At 49.0% G+C, this 22,216-nt stretch overlaps 2 protein-coding genes across 15 annotated transcripts; both read left to right on the top strand.

Moving 5' to 3' along the window:
• Nucleotides 1-1,006: 1,006 nt before the first annotated feature.
• bcl6b (BCL6B transcription repressor) lies at nt 1,007-8,794 on the top strand. Of its 2 annotated transcripts, none has more exons than XM_030338915.1 (11): nt 1,007-1,195; nt 1,611-1,688; nt 1,968-2,200; nt 3,421-3,666; nt 4,458-4,607; nt 5,121-5,316; nt 5,521-5,723; nt 5,981-6,207; nt 6,476-6,606; nt 6,956-7,093; nt 7,640-8,794. In XM_030338915.1, the coding sequence occupies exons 3-11, from the start codon at nt 1,968-1,970 to the stop codon at nt 7,778-7,780; spliced, it is 1,665 nt and encodes a 554-aa protein (XP_030194775.1). In that variant the 5' UTR covers nt 1,007-1,195; nt 1,611-1,688; the 3' UTR covers nt 7,781-8,794. The 2 variants fall into 2 exon arrangements, with proteins under 2 accessions (XP_030194775.1, XP_030194774.1); XM_030338914.1 differs by having other exon boundaries at nt 1,008-1,195; nt 6,473-6,606.
• A 4,458-nt stretch (nt 8,795-13,252) lies between these two features.
• Nucleotides 13,253-18,466, top strand: slc16a13 (solute carrier family 16 member 13). 13 transcript variants are annotated; one of them, XM_030338667.1, is made up of 9 exons: nt 13,253-13,424; nt 13,545-13,614; nt 14,012-14,076; nt 14,396-14,589; nt 14,684-14,953; nt 15,120-15,263; nt 15,663-15,934; nt 16,243-16,789; nt 17,410-18,466. In XM_030338667.1, exons 5-9 carry the CDS (start codon nt 14,686-14,688, stop codon nt 17,667-17,669), a joined length of 1,491 nt encoding a protein of 496 aa, XP_030194527.1. In that variant the 5' UTR covers nt 13,253-13,424; nt 13,545-13,614; nt 14,012-14,076; nt 14,396-14,589; nt 14,684-14,685; the 3' UTR covers nt 17,670-18,466. The 13 variants fall into 13 exon arrangements, with proteins under 13 accessions (XP_030194527.1, XP_030194522.1, XP_030194523.1 ...); XM_030338662.1 differs by having other exon boundaries at nt 13,253-13,614; XM_030338663.1 differs by having other exon boundaries at nt 13,253-13,614; nt 14,549-14,569.
• Nucleotides 18,467-22,216: the final 3,750 nt, after the last annotated feature.

The following is a 22,216-nucleotide window of genomic DNA, read 5'->3' on the forward strand; positions in this document are numbered from 1 at the left end:
TGTGTGTGTGTGTCTGTATTGTGCATGTGTTTTTGATTACTGTGTGTGTGTGTGTGTGTTTGAGTGTGGATGTGTGTATTTTGAGTGTTTTCATTGAGTGAGTGAGTGTTTTTGTGCGTGTGCGTGCGTGTGTGTGTGTGTGACAGCGGAGGGGGAAGCAGTTCCTGTACATCTGTCCTCCGCATTTCAAAGAAGTGGCGGTTGTTTTTCATAATCAAGCAAAAGGTATCTCCCATTGACCCCCCCCCACCCCCCACCCCCCCCCATCACACCCAACACCAATAACATCTCTAGTATCCTTCCTTCCTTCCTCTCTCTCTCTCTCCTCTCGTATCACAGCCACTGTGGCACGCAGGAAGTTTCCGGACACACAGTTTATCTGGGGCCATCTTTAATCAAACCCCCCTTATCGGTCACCATGGCAACCGCGCCAAACAGACCCTTTCTAAACAGAGGAAATGCTTGTACCAATTTGTTTTATTCTGGGTAAGCGTTTACTGTGCATGAACCAAAAAAAAGCAACACCTGTGTCACCCCGGTGGTGGTGAGCAGGCGGTAAGTGGCAGGCGGTCAGTGGCAGCCGTCCAGTGGCAGCGTTTCGTTTGTTGTTGTTATTGTTTGGCGCAGGGCCCGTGTGTTTTCCTCAAGCATCCCACGGAAGGCGTTGGAGGTGGATTGTTGATACGTGTCTCCAACACGGTGACACCTACGTCCCGGAGAGACCCTCACGTACATCATCTTCCCGGGCTCCTCATTTGATATTATTATTACACACGCACACACACACTAATACACACACACACAAACAACAACACCCTCCCCCGCCATGCCTTTGTGGGGACTAATGGGGTTAGAAAAACTAATAGGCCACTAAAAATACTCAAAGCCCAGTGTCTGGCCTGGTGGGGGGGGGGGGCTTTTTCCTGAGTTGCTTCCACGGAGTGTGGTGGGGCCATTGAGGAAAGAGGAAGTGAGAAGTGCCGGTGGTTTGAACACTTCCTGCGGGACGTTATAAAGAGCCCGGTCGGTGGTGGCGACCAGCAGTCAGAGCCGGGAGGTGGGCTGTAGCAGCGAGTCAACTTGTGCCCCCCCCATCACCCTCAGAGACACCTACTTCACAGCGTGGCGCACACCGACCCTCCGAGAGGTTTGACGTCCGCCCTGAGCGGGCTAGTTCTCGTCCCTGCTGGTCGGGGTGAGTGCCGCTGTGACATGTGTTGCTTCTAATGGGGGGTGGTGTTGTGGTGTTGTCTGGATTGGTTTGATTTGAATCATAGTGCCTCTGGGCGGTGCAGAGGAGAGTTGGTCGGACACAGTCCTGCAAATCTGCATGTTCTTCATTGCATTTTGATTAGATTGATTGACTGATTCGAAGTTTGGGTTTGGTTGTTTTGACAGGAAATTATGACTTATAGTTATTTTTTAACCATGCGTTAAGTTTTAACAATGTATCCCGGGATGGCTTGCGTTAATGTCCATGGAGTTATAACAAATGTGTTTCTGTGTTTATTCATGGCAAGTTGTTTTTGATTAAGAGTTAAGCAATCAGTGATCGGTGAGTCAACTATTTGACAGGACTAAATGCATGGTTGTTTTATTGTTGCACACAGGTACGAGTAGGGAGCTGGTCTCACCTAGCAGATGTGTCTGGGACACTCCGCTTTATTTATTCACCCCACAAGTCCCAGGTAGGTCATCTACAAGCTACACCAATGTGTGCACGATATAGCTCCCTTTTCACCCTAAGAATATCGCATACAAAGCTGAATGGTTTTAACACCTCTTCAATGTAGCCATCTTATTTTTTGGATATACGGAAAAGGTATAAATAAAGTAACAAAATGATCAAATATCGGCATGATTGTAAATGTAATACCTCTTCAATGTTTCGAAGAAAATAAGAAATTCATAAGAAAAAAAGCACGTGGTTATTTCTAAGTATCTCTCGTGCGGTCCGTCCACGACAGATGAGCACGAGGGAGGAGACGGCAGGACGCTGGACCGGCGGCTGGCAGGAGCAGCGCGCGGAGCCCATGGATGAGGCGGCGGGCGAGGGCTTCGTGAAGGAGTACACGCGGCACTCCAGCGACGTCCTGCAGAACCTCAACGAGCTGCGGCGGCGCCACCTGCTGACGGACACCACCTTGGTCGTGGGCGGGGCCCATCTACGCGCGCACTGTGCCGTACTCGTCGCCTGCAGGTGGGTGCGCGCGTGCGTGCGCAAGGACGCCTTGTGATGCGTGTTTCGTTGTACTTCGCCCCCTTCTGCTCTTTATTTTTCTACTTTCGTTTGTGGTGCGACTCGTTGCTACCAAGCTATTATCCTGCTGAACCAGTCATCTCTCCAGGGACCCCACCACACACACTCAAGAGTCAGCACACACGACAACAGAGGAGTCACGTCTGTTATTGTTCCCCCTGACACTTCCCCCACTCGGCGGCTTCCTGTTTTCGGCTTATCGAGCTCATGATAGTCATCCTCCTACACTCCCTTTTTCAAAGCTCTTTCCTGTGCTGCTCGCTTGACCCTTTGACCAGTCTCAGACCTTTATGGTCTATCTTCTCTTTATACCCTCTCCTTGAAGACGAACGACTCCCACATGAACTCATATGAGGTGAACTTTATTTGCTACTATTTGGGTAACTACACACTTATCGCGAGCTGTGTAAGAACATCTGAAACACATGAAGCGCTCAACGATTTCAAAACGATCCATTAAACCTGGGCCCTATTTGAAGACCTCACTTCACAACACCGATGGTGTTCATAATGCATTGTGGGTGATGCAGTTATCACATGAATACTAGTTAATTGAAAGCTCCCACATTATACTGGCAGGTGTGAGTGTGATTAGCCGTACTAAGACGTTTAAAAAATGAATAAAAAATCTGCCTCTTCTGACATCAAAGATGGCCGTGTCCACCTAGATGTATGCTGGATAGATCAGTCTACCAGCCTACCCAGTTGACTGTAGCAGACGTTGCTCATCTATCCGTCAAACATCTAAGTGGACCCACCCGCCACTTGTGATGTCAGAAGAGGCAGATTTTTCAAAACGGCTTGTAACGGCTAATCCCACTCACACCTGGTGGTATAACATGTCACCGTTAGGTTGTTGTTAGAGAACCAGCCCTGACAACGCAAACCCGTGTCGGACATTCAGCGTCTACGGATTAAAACCATGTGTAAACAGCAGACCACCCATCCACACGTCACACGTACAATCCTCACCATCGGGTCATCATCTTCTGTTATTACTGTAATACAAGTCGTTAGGGTTTTGACAATGTCCTTTATCTTCATCCTGATTCTATGCAAAGCAAGTTGAGCTGCAATCCCTGTACGAAAGGTGCTGCATAACAAAAGTATACCTTACTCACTGACTCACCCATCGCTCCGTCTCATCCCCTCTCCCCCAGCGGGTTCTTCTACTCGCTGTACTCGCGGCGCCTGTCGCTCCAAGGCGGCGCTGCGGGCCTCCAGCCGCTGACGGTGGCGCTGCCCGGCGGCCTGGACGTGGCCAGCGTCTCCCTGCTGCTGGACTTCATGTACACGTCCCGCCTGCCGCTGAGCCACCGCAGCGTGGCCGGCGTGCTGGCCGCCGCCACCCACCTGCAGATGGAGCACGTGGCCGACACCTGCCGCGCCTTCATGCAGCTGCACAGGTGAGGGGGGCGTGGGCCGCGTCCTGTGGGCCCCCGGGGGGCCGTGGTTCGACGGTGGAGGGGGTCGTGTTGAGGACGGGGTTTGATGGGAGGGGTTTTGGGGGAAAACGGCTTGATCAGTGGACCGGGTTCTTAAAGGTGACACATTAGACCACCAGGTGTGAGTGGGATTAACCGTTACACACCGTTTTGGAAATCGGCCTCTTCTGACATCACAAGTGGGCGTGTCCACCTAGATGTGTGACGGATAGATGAGCAACGTGTAGGCTCACTGGGTAGGCTGGTAGACTGATCTATCCAGGACACATCTAGGTGGACAGGCCCACTTGTGATGTCTAATGTCTACGGCTAATCACACTCATACACCACGCATACACTCACGATCACTGCCTTTCAGTGGGTTTGTGTGGCCAGTCGGGAGCTCCTCCACTTCGAGGAGTATTCTCCTGCAACCTGGCTGTAGAGTAGGAGAACACTTCAAATGTGTTCATTTGGATGAACTGAATAAACCGTTCTATGCAAAATTGAGATTTGATGTGAGTGAGACCTCCAGGAGGTTCTGGAGAACCTTTACAGGGAATTCAATGATGTTAACATCAAACACAGAAATGATTATGGAAAGCATAGAGCAAGCATCTGTTAGTGCCAGTGATGCCATTTAGTGTATTCTGATGATGATGAGATATGAAAAAGGTGCACCCCAAAATAATTCTTCACTCACCCACAGATTCGATTTTTGCTACTCACTAATGTACATATTGCGGGTTTCTGATTGGTTGTTCTTTGTCCAGGGAGCAGATGGGTGCTGAACACCCTCAAGTGGAGCTGGACTCCAGGGTGTCTGTCGTCTCCGTAGGCCCCCGAGGAGGAGGGGGCCTGCCCCCACAAACCCTCCAGCTCACGCCCAGCGCCCCCGGGCCACTGCCAGCCCAGGCAGCCAGGTACCCAGATGGTTGTGTGTGTCACTATGGGTCTGTGGAGACCTTTACCCTGTTTACAATGCAAAGGGGTCTAAGGGATACGGGTGGGAACTGTAGTATGGGGATTTGGGATGAAGGTTTATGTATCCTGGGTTACCTCTTCGATTCATCTTAAAGCTACCCTCATTAAAATGCCATGTAGGTGTGTGAGCGTTTTAAGTGTGATGTTAATCGGAAAGACTGTGTGTGCTGGCACTTATGTTTGTTGGTGATGGGACAATGTGTGTGTGTGTGTGTGTGTGTGTGTGTGTGTGTGTGTGTGTGTGTGTGTGTGTGTGTGTGTGTGTGTGTGTGTGTGCGTGTGTGTGTGTGTGTGTGCACTATTTTTATGTGACCGGGGGATGTTTGTGCAGGGGGTGGGGGGTGGGGGGGTCCGGGGAGCGTGCCTGCAGGTGCGAGCGCCTGTTTGCGTCTGCCTTTGTCTGATAACGACACAGCCCTTACATCACTTCCTGTGTTGTTCCTCCCGCTCAGGTTCCCCCGGGAGGCCGGCCTCTCCGTGAAGCCAGGGGCTTTCCCGGCCGGCGAGCCCAGGCCCAAGGAGATGAAGCTGGAGCGGCGGTCGCCCCTAGCGGGCTGCCCCACCCCCTCCCCCGACAGCCCCACCAGCCCCACCCGCTCCGGAGGCCAGCCCAGCTCCCCCGCCGAGTCCAACACGTGTCACCTCGCGGTACGGGACCCCCCCCCCCCCCCCTGCACAGAGCAGGACCAGGGAACAGATGCTGCTATTATAGCTTCATTCACAAAACGATCTAGTCGCTAATAAAGGGTCAAAAGATGCTTACAATATTTTTTATGCTACTTAACTTTTTTTTTTTGAGAGAGTAACTTTGAAACATTGCATTGTATTAATTTTTTTATTTCTTTCCTTAAGGGTGTGACCAAGCCTCCCCCCGACCCCAAGGCCTGTAACTGGAAGAAGTACAAGTACATAGTCCTCAACCCTCTCTGTGCCGTCCCCACGGTGAAGGAGGAGGAGCCAGGAGAGAGGAACACGTCCATCTCCCAGAGGACCGCTGTGTCATCTGACGCACCCACAGAGGCGTGGCCTGGAGAAGTGCCCGGTCAGATTGATAGGTGGGCTCACGGATAAAACACACATCGAGCCTCATGCTTTTCTTCAGCCGTGAATCTGATTGGAAAGTCTCATTGTGAAAGACGGCAGGGGCGTGTCCACTTTGGGGTGCAGATTCCTCCCTCCCAAAAATAACACATTTGATTGGTCACCTGCAACACCCACTCAATAAGTTCACCGTTCTATAAACGCTGGCGGGGTTATGCTACCTAGCACCCTGGACCCGCCCTCTGACCGACCAATGACGTTTGTGTTTCAGACAGGGGCGGGCCTCCTGCTACGAGGGTTCTGGCCAAGCCCCTCCCCTCGGACCACCCCCCTCTGTGGAGGTCTCCCAGGGAGCGGCGTGCTCCTCTCTCCCCCTCCCCCCGCCGGCGCCCGCCGCAGACCACGCCCACCCGAGCCAGCGCGCGTTCAAGCGGGAGGACGGCCACGCGCCGTACCTGTACTCCGGGAACGTCATCGGCACCAAGGCGCTTATTGCCGGTGAGACGCCATCTTGATTATCATCATCATGCATGCAACAATGTCCATCCATCCGTCCACCCCTTTACCCATCATATATATCATATATATCACATATACAGTATATATCACATCCACCCATCTATATATGTACCAACATCCACCCATCCATCTATAGTCCACCAGCATCACATCCACCCCTCCATCTACACATCCCCCAACTCTCCACCCAGCCCTAACCTCAAACACTAGATGACCCCCTTTGCCGTCCCCCCTTTCTCCGCAGCAGGGGACAAGCCGTACCGCTGCAACGTCTGCAGCGCCCAGTTCAACCGCCCGGCCAACCTGAAGACCCACGCCCGCATCCACTCGGGGGAGAAGCCCTACCGCTGTGACACCTGCGGCGCACGATTCGTCCAGGTGAGGCAGCAGCTGCGCAGGGGACTTCGACTGCGATCAACTTGTGGTACCATCGAAAGGGGGGAAAGTTACTGACTTGCAAAGCAGGTCATGAACAACAGAATAATAATACAAACCACGATTACTTTTTGGCTTGGCATTGAAAACCACTGTCACAGAGCGACCCTAATGCTTGAGATACGATGACACTGTTTAAATTCGGTATTTCAAAGGATTAAAGAGAGAGATTTGATATTCAGAAGATGATAGTTATGAAACTACCTCTGCACGTCAGAGGCGAATCATTTGGACAGTGAAGTTATATCTCCCCCTCTCCCTCCCTCTCCCTCTCTCCCCCCTCCCCCATCAGGTAGCTCACCTGAGGGCCCACGTGCTCATCCACACGGGGGAGAAGCCCTACCCCTGCCACACCTGTGGCACCCGCTTCAGACACCTGCAGACACTCAAGAGCCACCTGCGCATACACACCGGGGAGAAGCCCTACACGGTGGGTTGCTCACACACACACACACACACACACACACACACACACACACACACACACACACACACACACACACACACACACACACGCGCACACACACACACACACACACACACACCCTCACACACACACACACTCACTCACACACACACACACACACATCTCTACTCTACACACTCAAACAGAGACCCTACTTTATTGGTACCAATGCTTGGTCGTTACAGCTACAAGAGACATTAGGGTCGTAAAGTCTTAAGGCATTTATTTCAATTCATCATTCATTTATAAAAAGATGTGCTACAGCCGAAATCAGTGAGTCAGAACACGACCACGAGGTCAAACCCTTTTCTAAAGGCCATTGTATCGCTGACCATCTGATGTCGGGGCTAAAACACTAGAGCTCTGGTTGAGAGTAGAGCGGGCGTATGTCGTTAACAAGTCTCCAGATAAACACCACTCTTCGGTCTGACCCAGTGGACATTGAACCACGATGCGCTCCTTTGTGTCCATGCTGACCTTTTGACCCCTCCCCTCCCCCGCGGCCTGCAGTGTGAGCAGTGTGACCTGCACTTCCGGCACAAGAGCCAGCTGAGGCTCCACCTGCGGCAGAAGCACGGGGCCATCACCAACACCAAAGTGCGCTACAAGGTCCTGTCGGAGGGCTACCAGCCCCTCCTGCAGGCCTGCTGAGGGGCCCCCGTAGCTGCTGGGGCCCCGAACCACGGCGACCACACCCACCACAGTGACTGAGGCCACGGGGATGGCGTGACGGCACAGAGCTGGAGAGCGTGTTGTGATGTGAGAGTGGGAGGATTCCGGGGATAAGGATTCAGTAATAGTGAAGGACGCAGGAAGAGAGCAGAGAAGTTAGACGGCAAGAATGTGAAGGGACCCGCTTGATGTCAAAATGCAGAAAGCCTAGGGTTGGTATATGAGAAAGAGCAGCGGAGGTTTTTTTTAAATGAAGCGATTTGTGGAGGGAAAGTGAAAGCAAGTGCGAAGACTGGGAAAGGGGAGACGCAGCGCAGAGGGTCAGATATGCTGAGTGTGCGCCGATGAAAAGTATGAAGCAAGATGGCACAAAGTGCAGTGAAGACTGATAAAGCATGTTGGGAAGCAGAGGTGTTGAAGGAAGGACGGAGGAAGTGAGGAACATAGTCAAGGCTTGGTTTTAGGAAGAAATGTATTACTGACATTTATACATTTGGAATAATCAATCACCATACGACTAATTGGTTGGGATCAAAGTTATTTGATCAGGGTTTTAGTGTTGAAAGTGTTTATAATCGTAAATGTCTGAAGTAGCTTTTAGAACAATGTTAATATTTCACTTGTATTTTGTATAGTCAGTGAATATTCTTTCATCATCTTAAATGGTAATTTAATTAATATTTTATTGTTGAGTCTCATGGCCTGGGGCCTGAATGTTGGATGTCAAATTTGGCAGTTTAATTATTTGTACCAGTTCCTATTTAAAAGACGTCTACAAATCAGTAACTTCTTTATAGTCCAAGCTGGCAAAGGACTGAATTGTCTTGTACATAAAATGAATAATGGAATAGGAGATATTGTAAAAATGAATAAGGTCGATTTATAAGCAATAAGAAAATACATTTGTATTCCGCATTAATGTAGAGTTCTTTTGCTGGACAAAGACAGTTTTTTGATACAAATAAAATTATATCTCTTTGATAATTTGGGAAAGAGTGTTGGTCTTCTTTTGTACCAGGCAGAGATGGGACAAAGTCACTGTTTGGCAAGTCCAAAGTAAGTCCCAAGTCTTAGCAGTCAAGTCTGAGTCGAGTCCCAAGTCAAGACAGGAAAAGGGAACATCAAAGCCAAGTGGAGTCCAAGTCCAAGTCCCAAACTCTTTCAAGTCCTGAACAAGTCACCATGTTTTTTTTACTTAATGTCATTATTCTATTGATCATTATTTCAACATCACTCTAATGTACAGTGCCATTATGGAAGAAATTAACCCTACATTTTATGGTAAACTATGATTATTATTACGCCTATAAAACATATATATACTTTAATGGTGGAAGGTAGCTGATCACCTCTCCCCTATAAGTTAGGTTTGACATGGCGCCAGGGAGCAGGTTCACTCTGTTCCTATCTTGGGTGCTTTTTCAAGGGTAAAGCTCACATGTACACCATCGTTCCCTATGCATAATGGTTGATGTATGTTCAAGGGTAAAGCTGTGACCTGGAAAAATATGCTATGTAGATCAACATTTGTGGTTAATGAGTGGTCAAGGGTAAAGCTGTGACCTGGAAAATGTGCTATGCAAATCAACATTTTATGCAAGTCCGACCTCCTAATATGTAAGGATTGGGTGTATAAGGAGCAGGACGAGAATCATTCGGGAGTGTCTTTGCAAACCTCACTCGGCTTTGTTGTCTCTCGTTTGCGGGTTACTCTCCATCAATACTTGACCCGGACTCTCCGATTCCTCTTGCGTATAGCTAGTTGAAGTGAATTAGATAAGTCGTTAATAGATTCCACGACACCATTTCTTATCAATACAGTTCTAATATGTTCATTGTTTCTGTCTTCAAATGTGTTATGATATGTGCATGTGCCGAATTTTTTGTAGTATTTTGGTAGTAGTAGTAATGGTAGTAATGGTATTATGCATGAGGTATGATATGCAACTTAAACTGTAATTCTGAAAAAAGCATAAATTATCTCGAAATTACGTTTAGATATTATTGAAGATACTGAAGTGTGCAGATTTGTGACATTTTTTGAACAAAGGTAAACGGTTGAAAAATTATTTAGTTAATTTACGATGTCTTAAAGGGATACTTCACCCATTCAGAACCGGCTTTCTACCATTATAAAATCGCTATTGTAATATAAAAAATAAGTTTTTTTTCCCTCAGTCTAACCCGTCTTCCCTTGGCCCAGCTTTCCTGATCTAATGTCCTCCCGAGATGACGTCAAATGACCCGTTTGACTCGGGAGAACCTTGCTCGCCTGCTAGAAGGGCCGAGGACTACAAACCCCTAGTTCAGCAAATTTGTGAGCCCACCAATAAGGAATGAGGGGGGGCAGGAGCTCGCGTACGAGATGTAAACACAATGTCCGCCATGTTTCTTCCCCGCAAGAACAAATTTGCAATGTGTAACAGCCAAAGTGGATTTTGAAAATCTATTGTTGGATTTGGACATTCAGCGCTATAAGTACGAGCCACAATACAGCCAGGAAGAATTGACACAAATAGAGGGGGAGGCTGCTGCGGCTGCAGCTGAACAAGCCTTGCCTGTTGCCGAGGACGAGGAGCCGGAGCTTGCCGGTTATTCTCTGTTCGCCTATAGACTCTAACACAGAGTCCCTGTGCTGCAGCGAATTTCAGCGATGCCAGTTTCTTCTAGAATAAATGGCTGAATCTGGCGTGGAAGAGGCCATGTGTGTAACCTCTCACCCAGGCTTTACACCTCATCTGATCAGTTGGGTATTGGATACATATTTCCGGACCCAGAAAGTGAACTGGAAACGCTAGCCAAAGCCCGCCGGGAGAAACAGACGTCTGAGCAAAGAGTAAGTGTTGTTGTTTTTTACTATCACATTGGCTACAATAGTTTTGAGTCCCGGGGAACGTGACAATGTAGCCTAGTTATCCGAAAGTAGCCGATCTTATTGGCAGAGCATAGGCTATGTTACGTTAGCTGGAAGTCTGTGTAATGATGTATAGACTACTCAAGGCATAATTTTTATATTGCGTTGCTAATGTTCTCTTTCTTTCTTAGACAGTATTGGCCTTCTGTGTTGTCCAGGCCATCTGAGCTAATCACCCAGCACAAGATGGGCAGTACCGTGGCTACCAGGAGACAGATGCTCAAGATGAGCTGTGACTATTTTGACTACCCCACACGTTTTATTTTTGTAAATAGTTCGATTTTTTTCATGAATAAAACCTAAAATTCATGTTGGTTGTTGTGATTTGTTTACTAACCCAAGTGCTGTTATACTAAAGTAGGCCTACTGTATACGATAAACACTTATTTCAACTGGGGAGAAAAGGTTGAGTACAAATACTTGATATGCTGAGCTACTGTAATTAGCAAATGTTCGTATGCTGTACAGTAATATACAAATGATGCGTTTGAAAAAACGAGGGCAGAAGTCTAAACCAGTCAACGTATCACGGGGATATATTTACACAAAGTTTGCTCGCACTACCACTCGCGCTACCTTCCCCCTCCAACAGGAAACAGGCGGGCGGTGAAGCGAGCGCAATGCACTGTGGTAGTTTGAGGATTTCTTACTTTTGAGCCAGAGAGACACTTTCTGCCTTTTCTCAGGCTAGGATGAACCGATTTCAATTACTTTTTGCACATTTATAATACGTAGAATTATTTACTTCGTATAACCTTCATATCTCCACCAGTGAAGTATCCCTTTAAGTGTCAGAGGCATGCCAGACGGCTTCAATGGGACCAACTCAAAACGCAGCCGATATGAAACTAAAACTATTATTCTGAATACAGTATAAATGATATCGAAATTTTGTTTTGATATTATTGAAGATAGAGGTGTAGATTAGTCTTCGCTCGCTGTTTTTTTTCTTTCATCTTCACGGAAATGAACACATCTTGGGTGTCTAGCCCTCCAGGCGGGAAATATGTTAGATATCTAAAACAATAAATGTTTTTGACTCAAGACATGTCGAGTCATTACAAGTCAAAGAGGCAAAGTCTGAGTCAAGTCTCAAGTCAATAGCAGTCAATTCTAAGTCGAGTCGCAAGTCATGCGTAATTTTGTCAAGTCGAGTCTGAAGTCATCAAAATCATGACTCGAGTCTGACTCGAGTCCAAATTATGTGACCACCATACGACTTGTGAGTCCACATCTCTGCCGTGAGGTCTGGTGGGGAGGAAACAACAACGCTCAGGGCAGGTGTTTCCGGTGGGGCACCATTCGGGGCTGCACAGCCTTGCCAGTGTGGGTTCCTCTTGTAGGGAGTTACAATAGAGGAGGTGGTAGTGGGGCCCTGCCTCACTCTCTCAGCCTCTGTCATCATACCCCTTTCCCTTGTCTCCCATGAGTTGTGGCTACAAGCCCATTGTCTTGGTTTTTCAGACAAACAGGGGGGGGGGGGGGGGTGATGAATGGGGGGCTTTCCAATGAGCACAACCATCCTCTCTTATTTGTGTTTGCCAAATTACCATAAGGGCATTTTTGTCCCAAATGTCCCCTCATTATTCATGGGAAGAGGTAGGACAGTAAGGTCAGAGTTATTTCCAAATGAATGAGCACATGATTCAGGCCAATACTCGAATAGCTGATATGTGATTGTAAATGGCTAGCCACTTGTAAGGGGAATTAGTATTTAGTATCTATAGGGCTGGACTGAACCATATTTAAATCTTACTCATGGTTAAGATTTAGTTATGGTTCTGTAGTCCAACACATCCATCCTCTCACACCACTCAATACATCTAAATGTCTCACAATAGCCTAGCCTCCCCTTCACACACACACACACACACACACACACACACACACACACACACACACACACACACACACACACACACACACACACACACACACAATTCAGATTTAATAACAACTTTGGCATACCCATGAGATAATAAAAAGTGACAAAGGAATGATGTGAAGGAGAATTCATTCAGATTCAGGAAAAGACAACCTTTGTGCTAAAATTATCCGACTTCACACTACGTCATTGTGCGACGGCGGATATAAATGTGGAAGCCCCCATGAAAAAAACGCAACGAAGACCAATCACAAATGGGATATAAAGAAAATTGTTGTAACATGGATCATGGTTGCTCACGCTCACATTAATGTCCACTCATATGCATGGACATGATAGTAATTGGGTTGTATCATGAACATAATTCATTCATGTAATGTAATTGATTGTCTGTTTTTAATGAATGGACGAATGGTGCGTCGTTTTGAATGTTCCTCCTTTCCTTGCGTAAAGGATGGTCAAGTGTAACCTATGCTAAATGATAAGAAAGTAAGCACTGAAGCACCTATCCTTAATATGATGATAACTCTACCTGCTCTTATCAAGGCGGCCACTTAGATACTTCCGGATCATTGAAGTCAGTTAGGAACCTTCCTAAGCCCTAAAATACTATTTGAACGCAGCCCGGCGTTGTGCACGTGCGCACAGCAATTGTGCGCATGCGTAGTAGTGTGCTTTTGAACTGCCTGTTTACAGTCGGCGAATGGTTAAAATAATAACACTACGATACGGACCCATGGGTTAAGATGATCAGAAAGACAGGTGGAGACAGCCTGAATTTGGGAATAACATGAATCAGCGGTGTCGGTGACGCGGTCTCCGAGGTTAAGGCAACTTTGATCGGCAGGAATCTTTGAGACCGTTTAGAACGTTTTCATACGTTTTCCATGCGTGCCTGTAATCCACGGCTTGTCCATTATCTGTCATTTATTGTCTCGTTTTAGTTTAAAACTCATCATTAATCCCCCTACGGTGACCGGAGGATGGGCTGGCCAGAACGGGCGACAGGAAACGGTAGACGCCGCCGGTGTTGTACCGCTTACAAAGCTTTGACAGGGAAAACACTTTCTCCATAGGGATGCGAAACTAGGTTATTGCAAAGGGTTATTAACATACTTATTTATAACCGAAATTCATTTTAAAGATATTAAATACGGGCAATGTGTGTGTATTAATCAGGTTTCCATTTTGTAATATCTGGCTTTGTGAAAGCGAGATAACAACTAGAGCACTTGACAGCCGGAGAAAAGGACCCGTGTAAACAAGTGTTATTTGCATAGAATCCAGGGTGTCATGCCCTTTGAGTTGAGACGTGTTGCACACTCCGTTACGAGGACTGAACCATTGCACGGAGTGCAGAGATAGTGGTGGTTAGGCGACATACTGAAGGGGTCTCTCGTGTATTTCGCAGGCTTTGGATCAGTTCGATTATCGATCATTAATTGCTGGTGGTGTCACACGCCTCTCCCATCGCAGGTAAGGTTTAAATGGGAAACAAAGCGATATCATTTCGCAAAATTACTTTTAAATCTAGTTTTTGACACTAAATAAGCGGAATATAACTTTTGCACATCGCGTTGCTATTTAACAAATGACTTTCACTTTCAATTTGACTTAACTGGTATTTTAAAGTCAAAGCTATACATTCAAGCATGCGTGGATTTAGTGCTTATGTGTTAGTCCGGTGCAATCATTCATAGAGCCGACTATCAAGGCGTCAATCTAGTCAAAGAAAAAAAAAAATAGCATTTTGTGTGTTTATCATTGCTATTTGTCTTTTTTTGTTGTAAATTAGCAGATAGTTGTTAGGCCTCTTGCTCAAGAATGCCTACATGTAGGCTGCCGACATGTGGTTTGAACCCACAACCTTATGGCTGGGGGTCAAACACACTAACAACTCTAAATCGGCCTCAACTCTTCTCAACATTTCATTTGAACCGCAACAAAGTTGGAGGAAAACCGATTTAAAGTAAAAACAGGCATCAAAATGTACACATTACATTTTCTTTTTTAAACACACTATTACATCTCCAACAAAACGTTTGAAACAATCCACAATTTTTACCCGACTTTACCCCTGTAGCCATGGCTACGGCGAGGGTAGAGCAACCAGCACGGAGCCCCGGGGCGGAGCGAGCAACCCCGGGGGCCCTAGCCCAGGATGGGGCCCTAGCCCAGGATGGGGCCCGCGGCTGGGTGATGGTCGGGGCCTTGTTCGTGTGCTCCACGCTGGTGTTCGGGCTGATCCGGAGCCTGGGGGCGTTCTTCGTGGAGTTTGTGCAGTACTTCCAGGAGAGTGCCCAGGCCATCTCGTGGATCACCTCCATCGGCGTGGCAACACAGCAGCTCTGCAGTAAGCACCGCAACCGGGACTCTTGTCTGTCTGTCTGTCTGTCTGTCTGTCTGTCTGTCGCGTACACGTGTATACTTTGCATGTGGGGATGTATTTACGTATGTTTATCTGTTACTTCCGTTGTATTTGCCCTCATGTGCCCGTCTGTCCGTCTGTCCGTCCGCAGGTCCGCTGGGGACGGCGCTGTGCAACGCGTACGACGCCCAGCGCGTGGTGATGGCGGGGGGCTTCCTGGCCAGCCTGGGCCTCATCCTGGCCTCGCAGGCCCGCTCGCTGCCCCACCTCTACCTCACCATGGGCCTCACCTCAGGCACGTCCACTCACAATGCACACTGCTTTGAAGGGCTGACCATGGTCCCACGTCGACGCAACGCAACGACCGCGTAGACGCTTCGACGCAGCCGTGAAGCTGTTTCGGTTCTGCCTCGGGTTTTAGTGAGCGGACCAATCACGGCCCTCGCCGCTGCGTCGCCTCGACACAAGGTTACCATTTTTTGGGAGGCGCACGTCAGGCCCTTATGATGGACGCAAGGAGGGTCCGCAGCAACGTAACGGGTCCGTAAACCCCCTTGCGTTGCGTCGACGTGGAACCCTAATCTGCCCTTTAGTCTGCCGACCACGGACCACGTTTCCTCTACGTTTGGGCTCCCTCAATGAGTGAGTCTGATCGATCATTGAGTTGATCCATTGTCGTGGTCTCGTCCTCCAGGCCTGGGCTGGTCCTTGGTCTTCACCCCCATGGTGGCCACAGTCATGGCCCACTTCACGCGCCGCCGCACCCTGGCCCTGGGCGTGGGCTTCACGGGCGTGGGCGTCTCCTCCTTCGTGTTCGCCCCGCTCTTCCAGTACATGCTGGACAACTTCGGCTGGCGGGGCTCGCTGCTCATCCTGGGGGGACTCAGCCTGAACATCGTGCCCTGCGGAGCACTCATCCGCCCCACGCGCAAGAAGGCCCCCCCGCGCCCCAAGGCTGGGGGCAAGGTGGGGTACTGGGGTCACCTGGGCTGGGCCTGGGTTTGGGCTTTTGGTTTAGTATTGATCCGTGTTCAAGCTAGCTCAAGTCCCGTAGCCAGTGTTGCCAGATTGGGCCAGAATTCCCGCTCCAATCTGGCAACACTGGCTGCAGCTCGTTGCTGCCAGCGTTGCCAGATTTGGGCGGGAATTCTGGCCCGATCTGGCAACACTGCCAATAGCTTCGCACGGCCTATAAAACCTGAGGAAGGTTTCCTGTAACGACACCGACATGTTCAACGCCATCTTGAGGCTCCTCCCCTGATCCCTCCCTCCAGGCGGACAACGGCGGCGGCGGCGGCGGTGGCGCCTCGGCGTTCCGGAGCCTCCTGCGGCGGGTGTACCGCTACCTTGAGCTGTCGCTGCTGGCGCACGGGCCCTTCCTCACCTACACGCTGGCCATCACCTTCTTCAACGCGGGCTACTTCGTGCCCTACGTCCACCTGGTGGCGCACGGCCGGCAGGCGGGCTACTCGGAGTACCGCGCCGCCTTCGTCATGTCGGCCACGGGCGCCGCCGATATCGTGGGCCGGGTGGCGGCGGGCTGGCTGACGGACCTGGGCCGCGCCCGCCTCGTCCACATGCTGACGGGCTGGACGGGGCTCACGGGCGTGTTCATCGTGCTCATGCCCCTGGCGTCGGTGGCGGGCTCCTATGGCCTGCTGCTGGGCTTCGGGCTGGGCTACGGCTTCTGCGCCGGCGCCCTGACCTCGCTTGTGTTCGCCGGCGTGCCCGAGATTGTGGGCATGGGCCGCATGGTGGGAGCCCTGGGGCTGCTGTCCATGCTGGAGAGCGTGGGGGGGCTGCTGGGCCCGCCGCTGTCAGGTGAGACCCCCGGGCGGGTGGTCCGATGAGGAGGGGGATGGGGCGGGGAGGGACTCTGTGGGGCCGGTGCGATATGGCAGACCTTTTTAAATGTCGGTTCGTACACACATTGCGATTGCTATGACGATGGATGTTGAGCCGTAGGTGTGTCTCTGAGACAAGAGGGAAGAAACGACTTTAAACTTTAAACGACTTTAAACTCTAAACCTCGGCCAAATCTTCCTGATTTGGCCGAGATTTTAACACCAACCTGTCGCTCATCAAGCATTCATTCACAATCGTATGCCTTGATAACTTGCACACAGTACATGAAGGGGAAAGAGGAAAGTGGTGTGTTCAGGACATCAGGGGAGCCTCGTAACACCCTTCAGCACAAAGTCCAACCATCAGCAGTTTAAAACACATGCCGCGGGTCACAGGGTGTAGGATTACGGTTCCCCACAACAATCCCAGGCCTCCCTTCTGGGCCTCCTTTCTGGGCCTCCTTTCTGGGCCTCCATTCTGGGCCTCCATTCTGGGCCTCCTTTCTGGGCCTCCTTTCTGGGCCTCCTTTCTGTGTCGTTTTAGAGACCGGAAAAAGTCATAAAATCAGCTTTTCCTTTCTGTCTTTTATTTTGAAGGTTATCTCCGCGACCGGACAGGAAGTTACATCACCTCCCTGGTGGCGGCGGGCTGCTGCTTCCTCCTGGGCTCCCTGATCTTAACCACCCTACCTCACTACTTCTCTTGGACCGGCCCGCCGCCCCCGCGACCACCGGACGGCGACGGCCAGGAGGAGCGCCAGGACGCCGGGGCCGGCCTGCTGGGCAGCCCCGCGTCGGGCAGCACCAACGGGACGGCCAGCAAGGACTCGGACCACAGCCAGACCTGCCTGGCCTGAGGGTCGGGGCAGCACCAACGGGCCGGCCAGTAAGGACTGGGATCACAGCCGGGCCAATGACTCAAACAGACGGCGGTTGCGTCAAGCGAAAGAAAAATAATAACTGAAGGGGAGTAAACGCAGAGTGCATATCCAATGTCGTCAGGCGACCAATCAAAACAGTCTCGTCGGCATCATTACACTTCTGCTGCAGTCGATCGTTATCTTATAAACATGGTCCTTTCCTGTCATATTCAGCGCACAATGAGCCAGTCCTCGTGTCTCTGTCTGATTGTGTCCTATAACCCCACGACGCGGACGGTGACTGGCAGCCAAACTTAATGAAGTGTGTGTGTGTGTGTGTGTGTGTGTGTGTGTGTGTGTGTGTGTGTGTGTGTGTGTGTGTGTGTGTGTGTGTGTGTGTGTGTGTGTGTGTGTGTGTGTGTGTGTGTGTGTGTGTGTGAGATCTCAGGGTTGTTTTCCAGTAACTAGCCATCGGCTGAACATATTGTATGAAGACACTTGGGTGGCGCTCTGCTTCTGTGACTAATAGCTTTTTACTGCATCAAGGAAGCGTTTTTACATCCACACTTGTTTTGTACTGAGTTTGTTGTAAAGGTTTTGAGTAAAGCAAGAAGAAATCAGATTCACACACAAAACATTCATATTTTCTTAGTGGTTTACAAAATTCACAACTTCACTCCTCTACTGTTTGAGTACTTGTTGACAGCAATCTGTGCATCAATCTGTATGCTATAGGAATTTTCTACAGCAAATAAAGTATGCTTGTTGTTTCACACCGATGTGCAACACGAAGATGACTCTGCTAGTACATTCCAGGAATCACCTTTAGGTTTTACACAGTACGTTTTTCGTATTTTTGTAAAGGAAAATCTCCAAATCATACATGACGTTTAATGGTGCGTCGCCATGGCAGCTAAACACGGGTCACAACGTCCTTGTGCAACATTTGCATGGTCATGTTGACATATTAACTGTGTGTCAGCATTCATCAACCAACACGCTGTCTTACTCCGGCCAAACCTGGGGACCATTGACTCCAGGTTTAGCATTTCTTTGGTGTGTGTGGTAAAACCAAGATAAGCTGCTCTGTGCTGCTGCTTTCTGTTGATTAGTGGTAATGAGGCTTGAAGGTTTTTAGTTGGAATGCGTTATGGCAAATGTTTTGTCCCCTAACCCTTTGGATGTGTGTAATAATTGAACTGCCTTATACCCAATGCATTTAACTATTATAGTTATAGGTAGGTAAAGGAAGCACTTGTGAATCAAACAAGACCTCAATTAATCAGCTGTTTATCAAATTAACAGCCATAAAGTAGGCTACAGACCACATTGGTTGTTATAAAAAATAATAATAATTAACGCAAGTTGAAGTATGTTTGTTCTCTTGAAACTGAGCCTTGTTTACACGATTTTTTTAACTCATGTTTTGCCTCAGGGAGTGTGTTGTTGTCGTCACGGTGTTTCGGGTTCGATCCCCAGGGTCCGCAGCCTACTTTCATGCAACCTTAAACAAGATACCGTCACATAGAAAGGTATTTAACTAAACTATAAATGTACACAGCGTACACTGAATAGGGCTGGCGTGACCTCAGCCCGTGCAGCATGTGCCGAAACACAGGTCCCGGTAGTAGAAAGGATCCAAAGCAAACACGTTTTCTAAAGTAAATAATATTTATTGACTGGAAAGGGAGAACAAAACAGGGACTACAGTAATACAAACAAACACTACTAAACAATAACCCACTCAGCTTGGTAAGACAAACTAATACAACACAAGCAAACGACTATCGTCAGGGAAATGTAACTTGCCTGGCAAGACCAGCAAGACAACAAAATGATGGCTGAAGAGCCTACAAACAATGACATGAAAGCCTACAAATGCGACAGGTAGTGTCCACATCAATGGCGTAGCGCCCAAACACGATACAACCAGTATCAGCCGTGGCATAGAGCCAAGTGGTGTGGAGAGCGCAGGCTTTATCCACCCGCCCCTTTTGATTGTAATTGCCCTCAGCTGTTGTCACCACAGGGCCTGCAGGATACTCTAGAGGGAGGGGCGGGGGTAGGCCTACCTGAGACAAGGGGGGGGGGGGGGGGGGGGAAGAAAAGGGATTAAATTCCTCATACAAAATAACTACCTATACCAACCCGATGTTTACATTGAACGGAATACGATAATAATGATGAGCCAACCCACCTACGTAACAGATACCCAAAGTCGCCCCAAAAACTTAACAAATGTGGATGTCTTGACGCAAATAAGCATATAAGCTGCCATAACTGCACAAAGCCACAGGGGGAGCAGGACCAAACATATATGCTGTAATAACTGCATATAGCCACCAGATAGCAGCACCATCACACATGATGAAAAAGGGAGGCGTGCTCTCAAAACCATAGCCAATCAGAGCACGTACTACGTCATATATTCCACGCCTACTCCTTATCTACACAGCCCGAAAGCGGGACGGACAGACACTCTACAGGCTCATCCCCAGCTAAGCATCTACACTCGTCCATATACAATTGCCCTCCTTATGCTTCATAGTTACCATATCGAAACTTTACCAAATAAAGTGAGTTAAAAACGATCCTGATTCAATTACCTTTTCGAAAAGCGTAAAAAAAAAAGAAGCGTTATATAGTAGTTCTGAACACCGTAGGCTATGTCATTATTTCATTATGACCACTGGCATGTAGAGTACAGACTCTCAATTAGCTACACCTGCTGTTTCCTCTCCAAAAACGCCTCTGATACAAGGCCCATAGCCACTCCTTGGGCTCCGCCTTTCTTGGCCATTGTATTAGTAAAACACGAAATTTAAAAAGATCTCACAATTACCTGGCTTGAAGATATAGCATTTTTTTGGTCGCTCTTCGTGTCTACAACATCACCGTCCTACCAAAAGGCCTACCATGTGCTGGACGCTACTCTGGCCACGAGAGGCCACTCGTGTGCAGACTGCCTTCATTAATCCACCGGAAGCAAGAAACCTCGAAACGGAGTAAAAGGATCATGCATTTTATTTGTTCATCTGATAAACAATACTTACTGTTGCTGAGGCATAGTGATGAAAAACTATTTTGATCCTTTGTGGTATGGTCGTCTCGGGCTATTTATGACTCCGAGAGGTTGTTCAACACGTGGTTTATTCTAACAGAGACACAAGGTAAACGAGCTCGCGTTCTGGAGGTGGTTCATGAGGGATCTCTTCAACACAGGTAAACAAACAGTTTATATTGGGAGTGGGCGGAATGGTAAATAAGCCACGCCTACAATGTTCTAGTTTGCCCAGGTAGTCTGCCTTGGCTTTAGCGGAAATTGCAAAGTGGCCATGTTTGTAGTCTTTAACTTATCTACAAAGTCAGAAAACCTTCTATGGTGTTTTCCTTTATGTGGAGAAGAAACCATTCATAACTGTTGTTAGCTTGAAACATGTTGTCAGAAATAGCATAGAGTAACATTTTTACATCAATAGACGACAGTAAAAAAAAAGACGGCATGAAATGAATCAACAACAAAAACACATTGTTAGAAGGAATTTCTTTAGGTGAAGGGGGATGGGAGGTATCCCGGCCGTAAAAACTCATTCCAGACCTGTCATACATATCAAATGCTGCTTTTCCCGTTGTTCTGTGGAGTCAACACAGCAGCTGACCTATGACTCAACGTGTGTGTGTGTGTGTGTGTGTGTGTGTGTGTGTGTGTGTGTGTGTGTGTGTGTGTGTGTGTGTGTGTGTGTGTGTGTGTGTGTGTGTGTGTGTGTGGTCACTCTAGGACTTTGGATCGGCGCTTGGTGTCTTGGTATACGTTGCGTCCCCTGCGGACCACAGGAGAGGGAAATGGAGGAGGGGGGGGGGGGAAAGTGAGCGCTCTTATCTCAACATTAAAGGTGACATATTATACCATAAGGTGTGAGTGTGATTAGCCGTTACAAGCCGTTTGGAAAATCAGCCTCTGCTGACATCACAAGTGGGCGTGTCCACCTAGATGTGTGCTGGATAGATCAGTCTACCAGCCTACCAAGTGGACTGGAGCAAACGTTGCCCGTCTATCTGTCATACATCTATGTGGGCACGGCCCCCCCCCCCTCACCGCGGTCAGGGCCTGCAGCAGGGGTCTGCGGGAGGCGCTGGCGGCATTCAGCCAGTTGACGTCGGCGCCATGGGCCAGGGCGTCCGCCATCACCAGGAAGTTGGGCCGGCCCGCCGAGCGGTACAGCAGAGCCCCGGGGTGCAGGGTGCTGAGGTCCTCCTCCTCCTCCTCCTCCTCCTCATCCTGCTGCTGCTGCTGGCCTTCCTCAGCTGATGATGGAGGAGGAGGAAGAAGAAGAGGAGGAGGAGGAGGAGGTAGAGGAGGAGGAGGTAGAGGAGGAGGAGGAGGAGGAGAAGGGGGAGGAGGAGGAAGGAGGAGGAGAACAAGGAGGAAGGAGGAGGCGGTGGAGGAAGAAGAGCAGGAGCAAGAGAAGGAGGAAGGGATGGTGGTGGAGAACAAGGAGGAAGAGAAGGTGGTGCAGCAGAAGGAGGAGCAGGAGGAAGGAGGA

This window comes from Gadus morhua, chromosome 17 (genome assembly GCF_902167405.1).
Source record: "Gadus morhua chromosome 17, gadMor3.0, whole genome shotgun sequence".
Taxonomy (NCBI): Eukaryota; Metazoa; Chordata; class Actinopteri; order Gadiformes; family Gadidae; genus Gadus; species Gadus morhua.

Coding starts and splice junctions, on each gene's coding strand:
- bcl6b (XM_030338914.1), top strand. CDS start 1,968: ATGAGCACGAGGGAGGAGACGGCAGGACGCTGGACCGGCGGCTGGCAG. Junction 2,201..3,420: donor GCCGTACTCGTCGCCTGCAG/GTGGGTGCGCGC, acceptor CCTCTCCCCCAG/CGGGTTCTTCTACTCGCTGT. Junction 6,208..6,472: donor CACCAAGGCGCTTATTGCCG/GTGAGACGCCAT, acceptor CTTTCTCCGCAG/CAGGGGACAAGCCGTACCGC.
- slc16a13 (XM_030338657.1), top strand. CDS start 13,584: ATGGGCTGGCCAGAACGGGCGACAGGAAACG. Junction 13,615..14,683: donor AGAACGGGCGACAGGAAACG/GTAGACGCCGCC, acceptor TTACCCCTGTAG/CCATGGCTACGGCGAGGGTA. Junction 15,935..16,242: donor GCCCCAAGGCTGGGGGCAAG/GTGGGGTACTGG, acceptor CCCTCCCTCCAG/GCGGACAACGGCGGCGGCGG.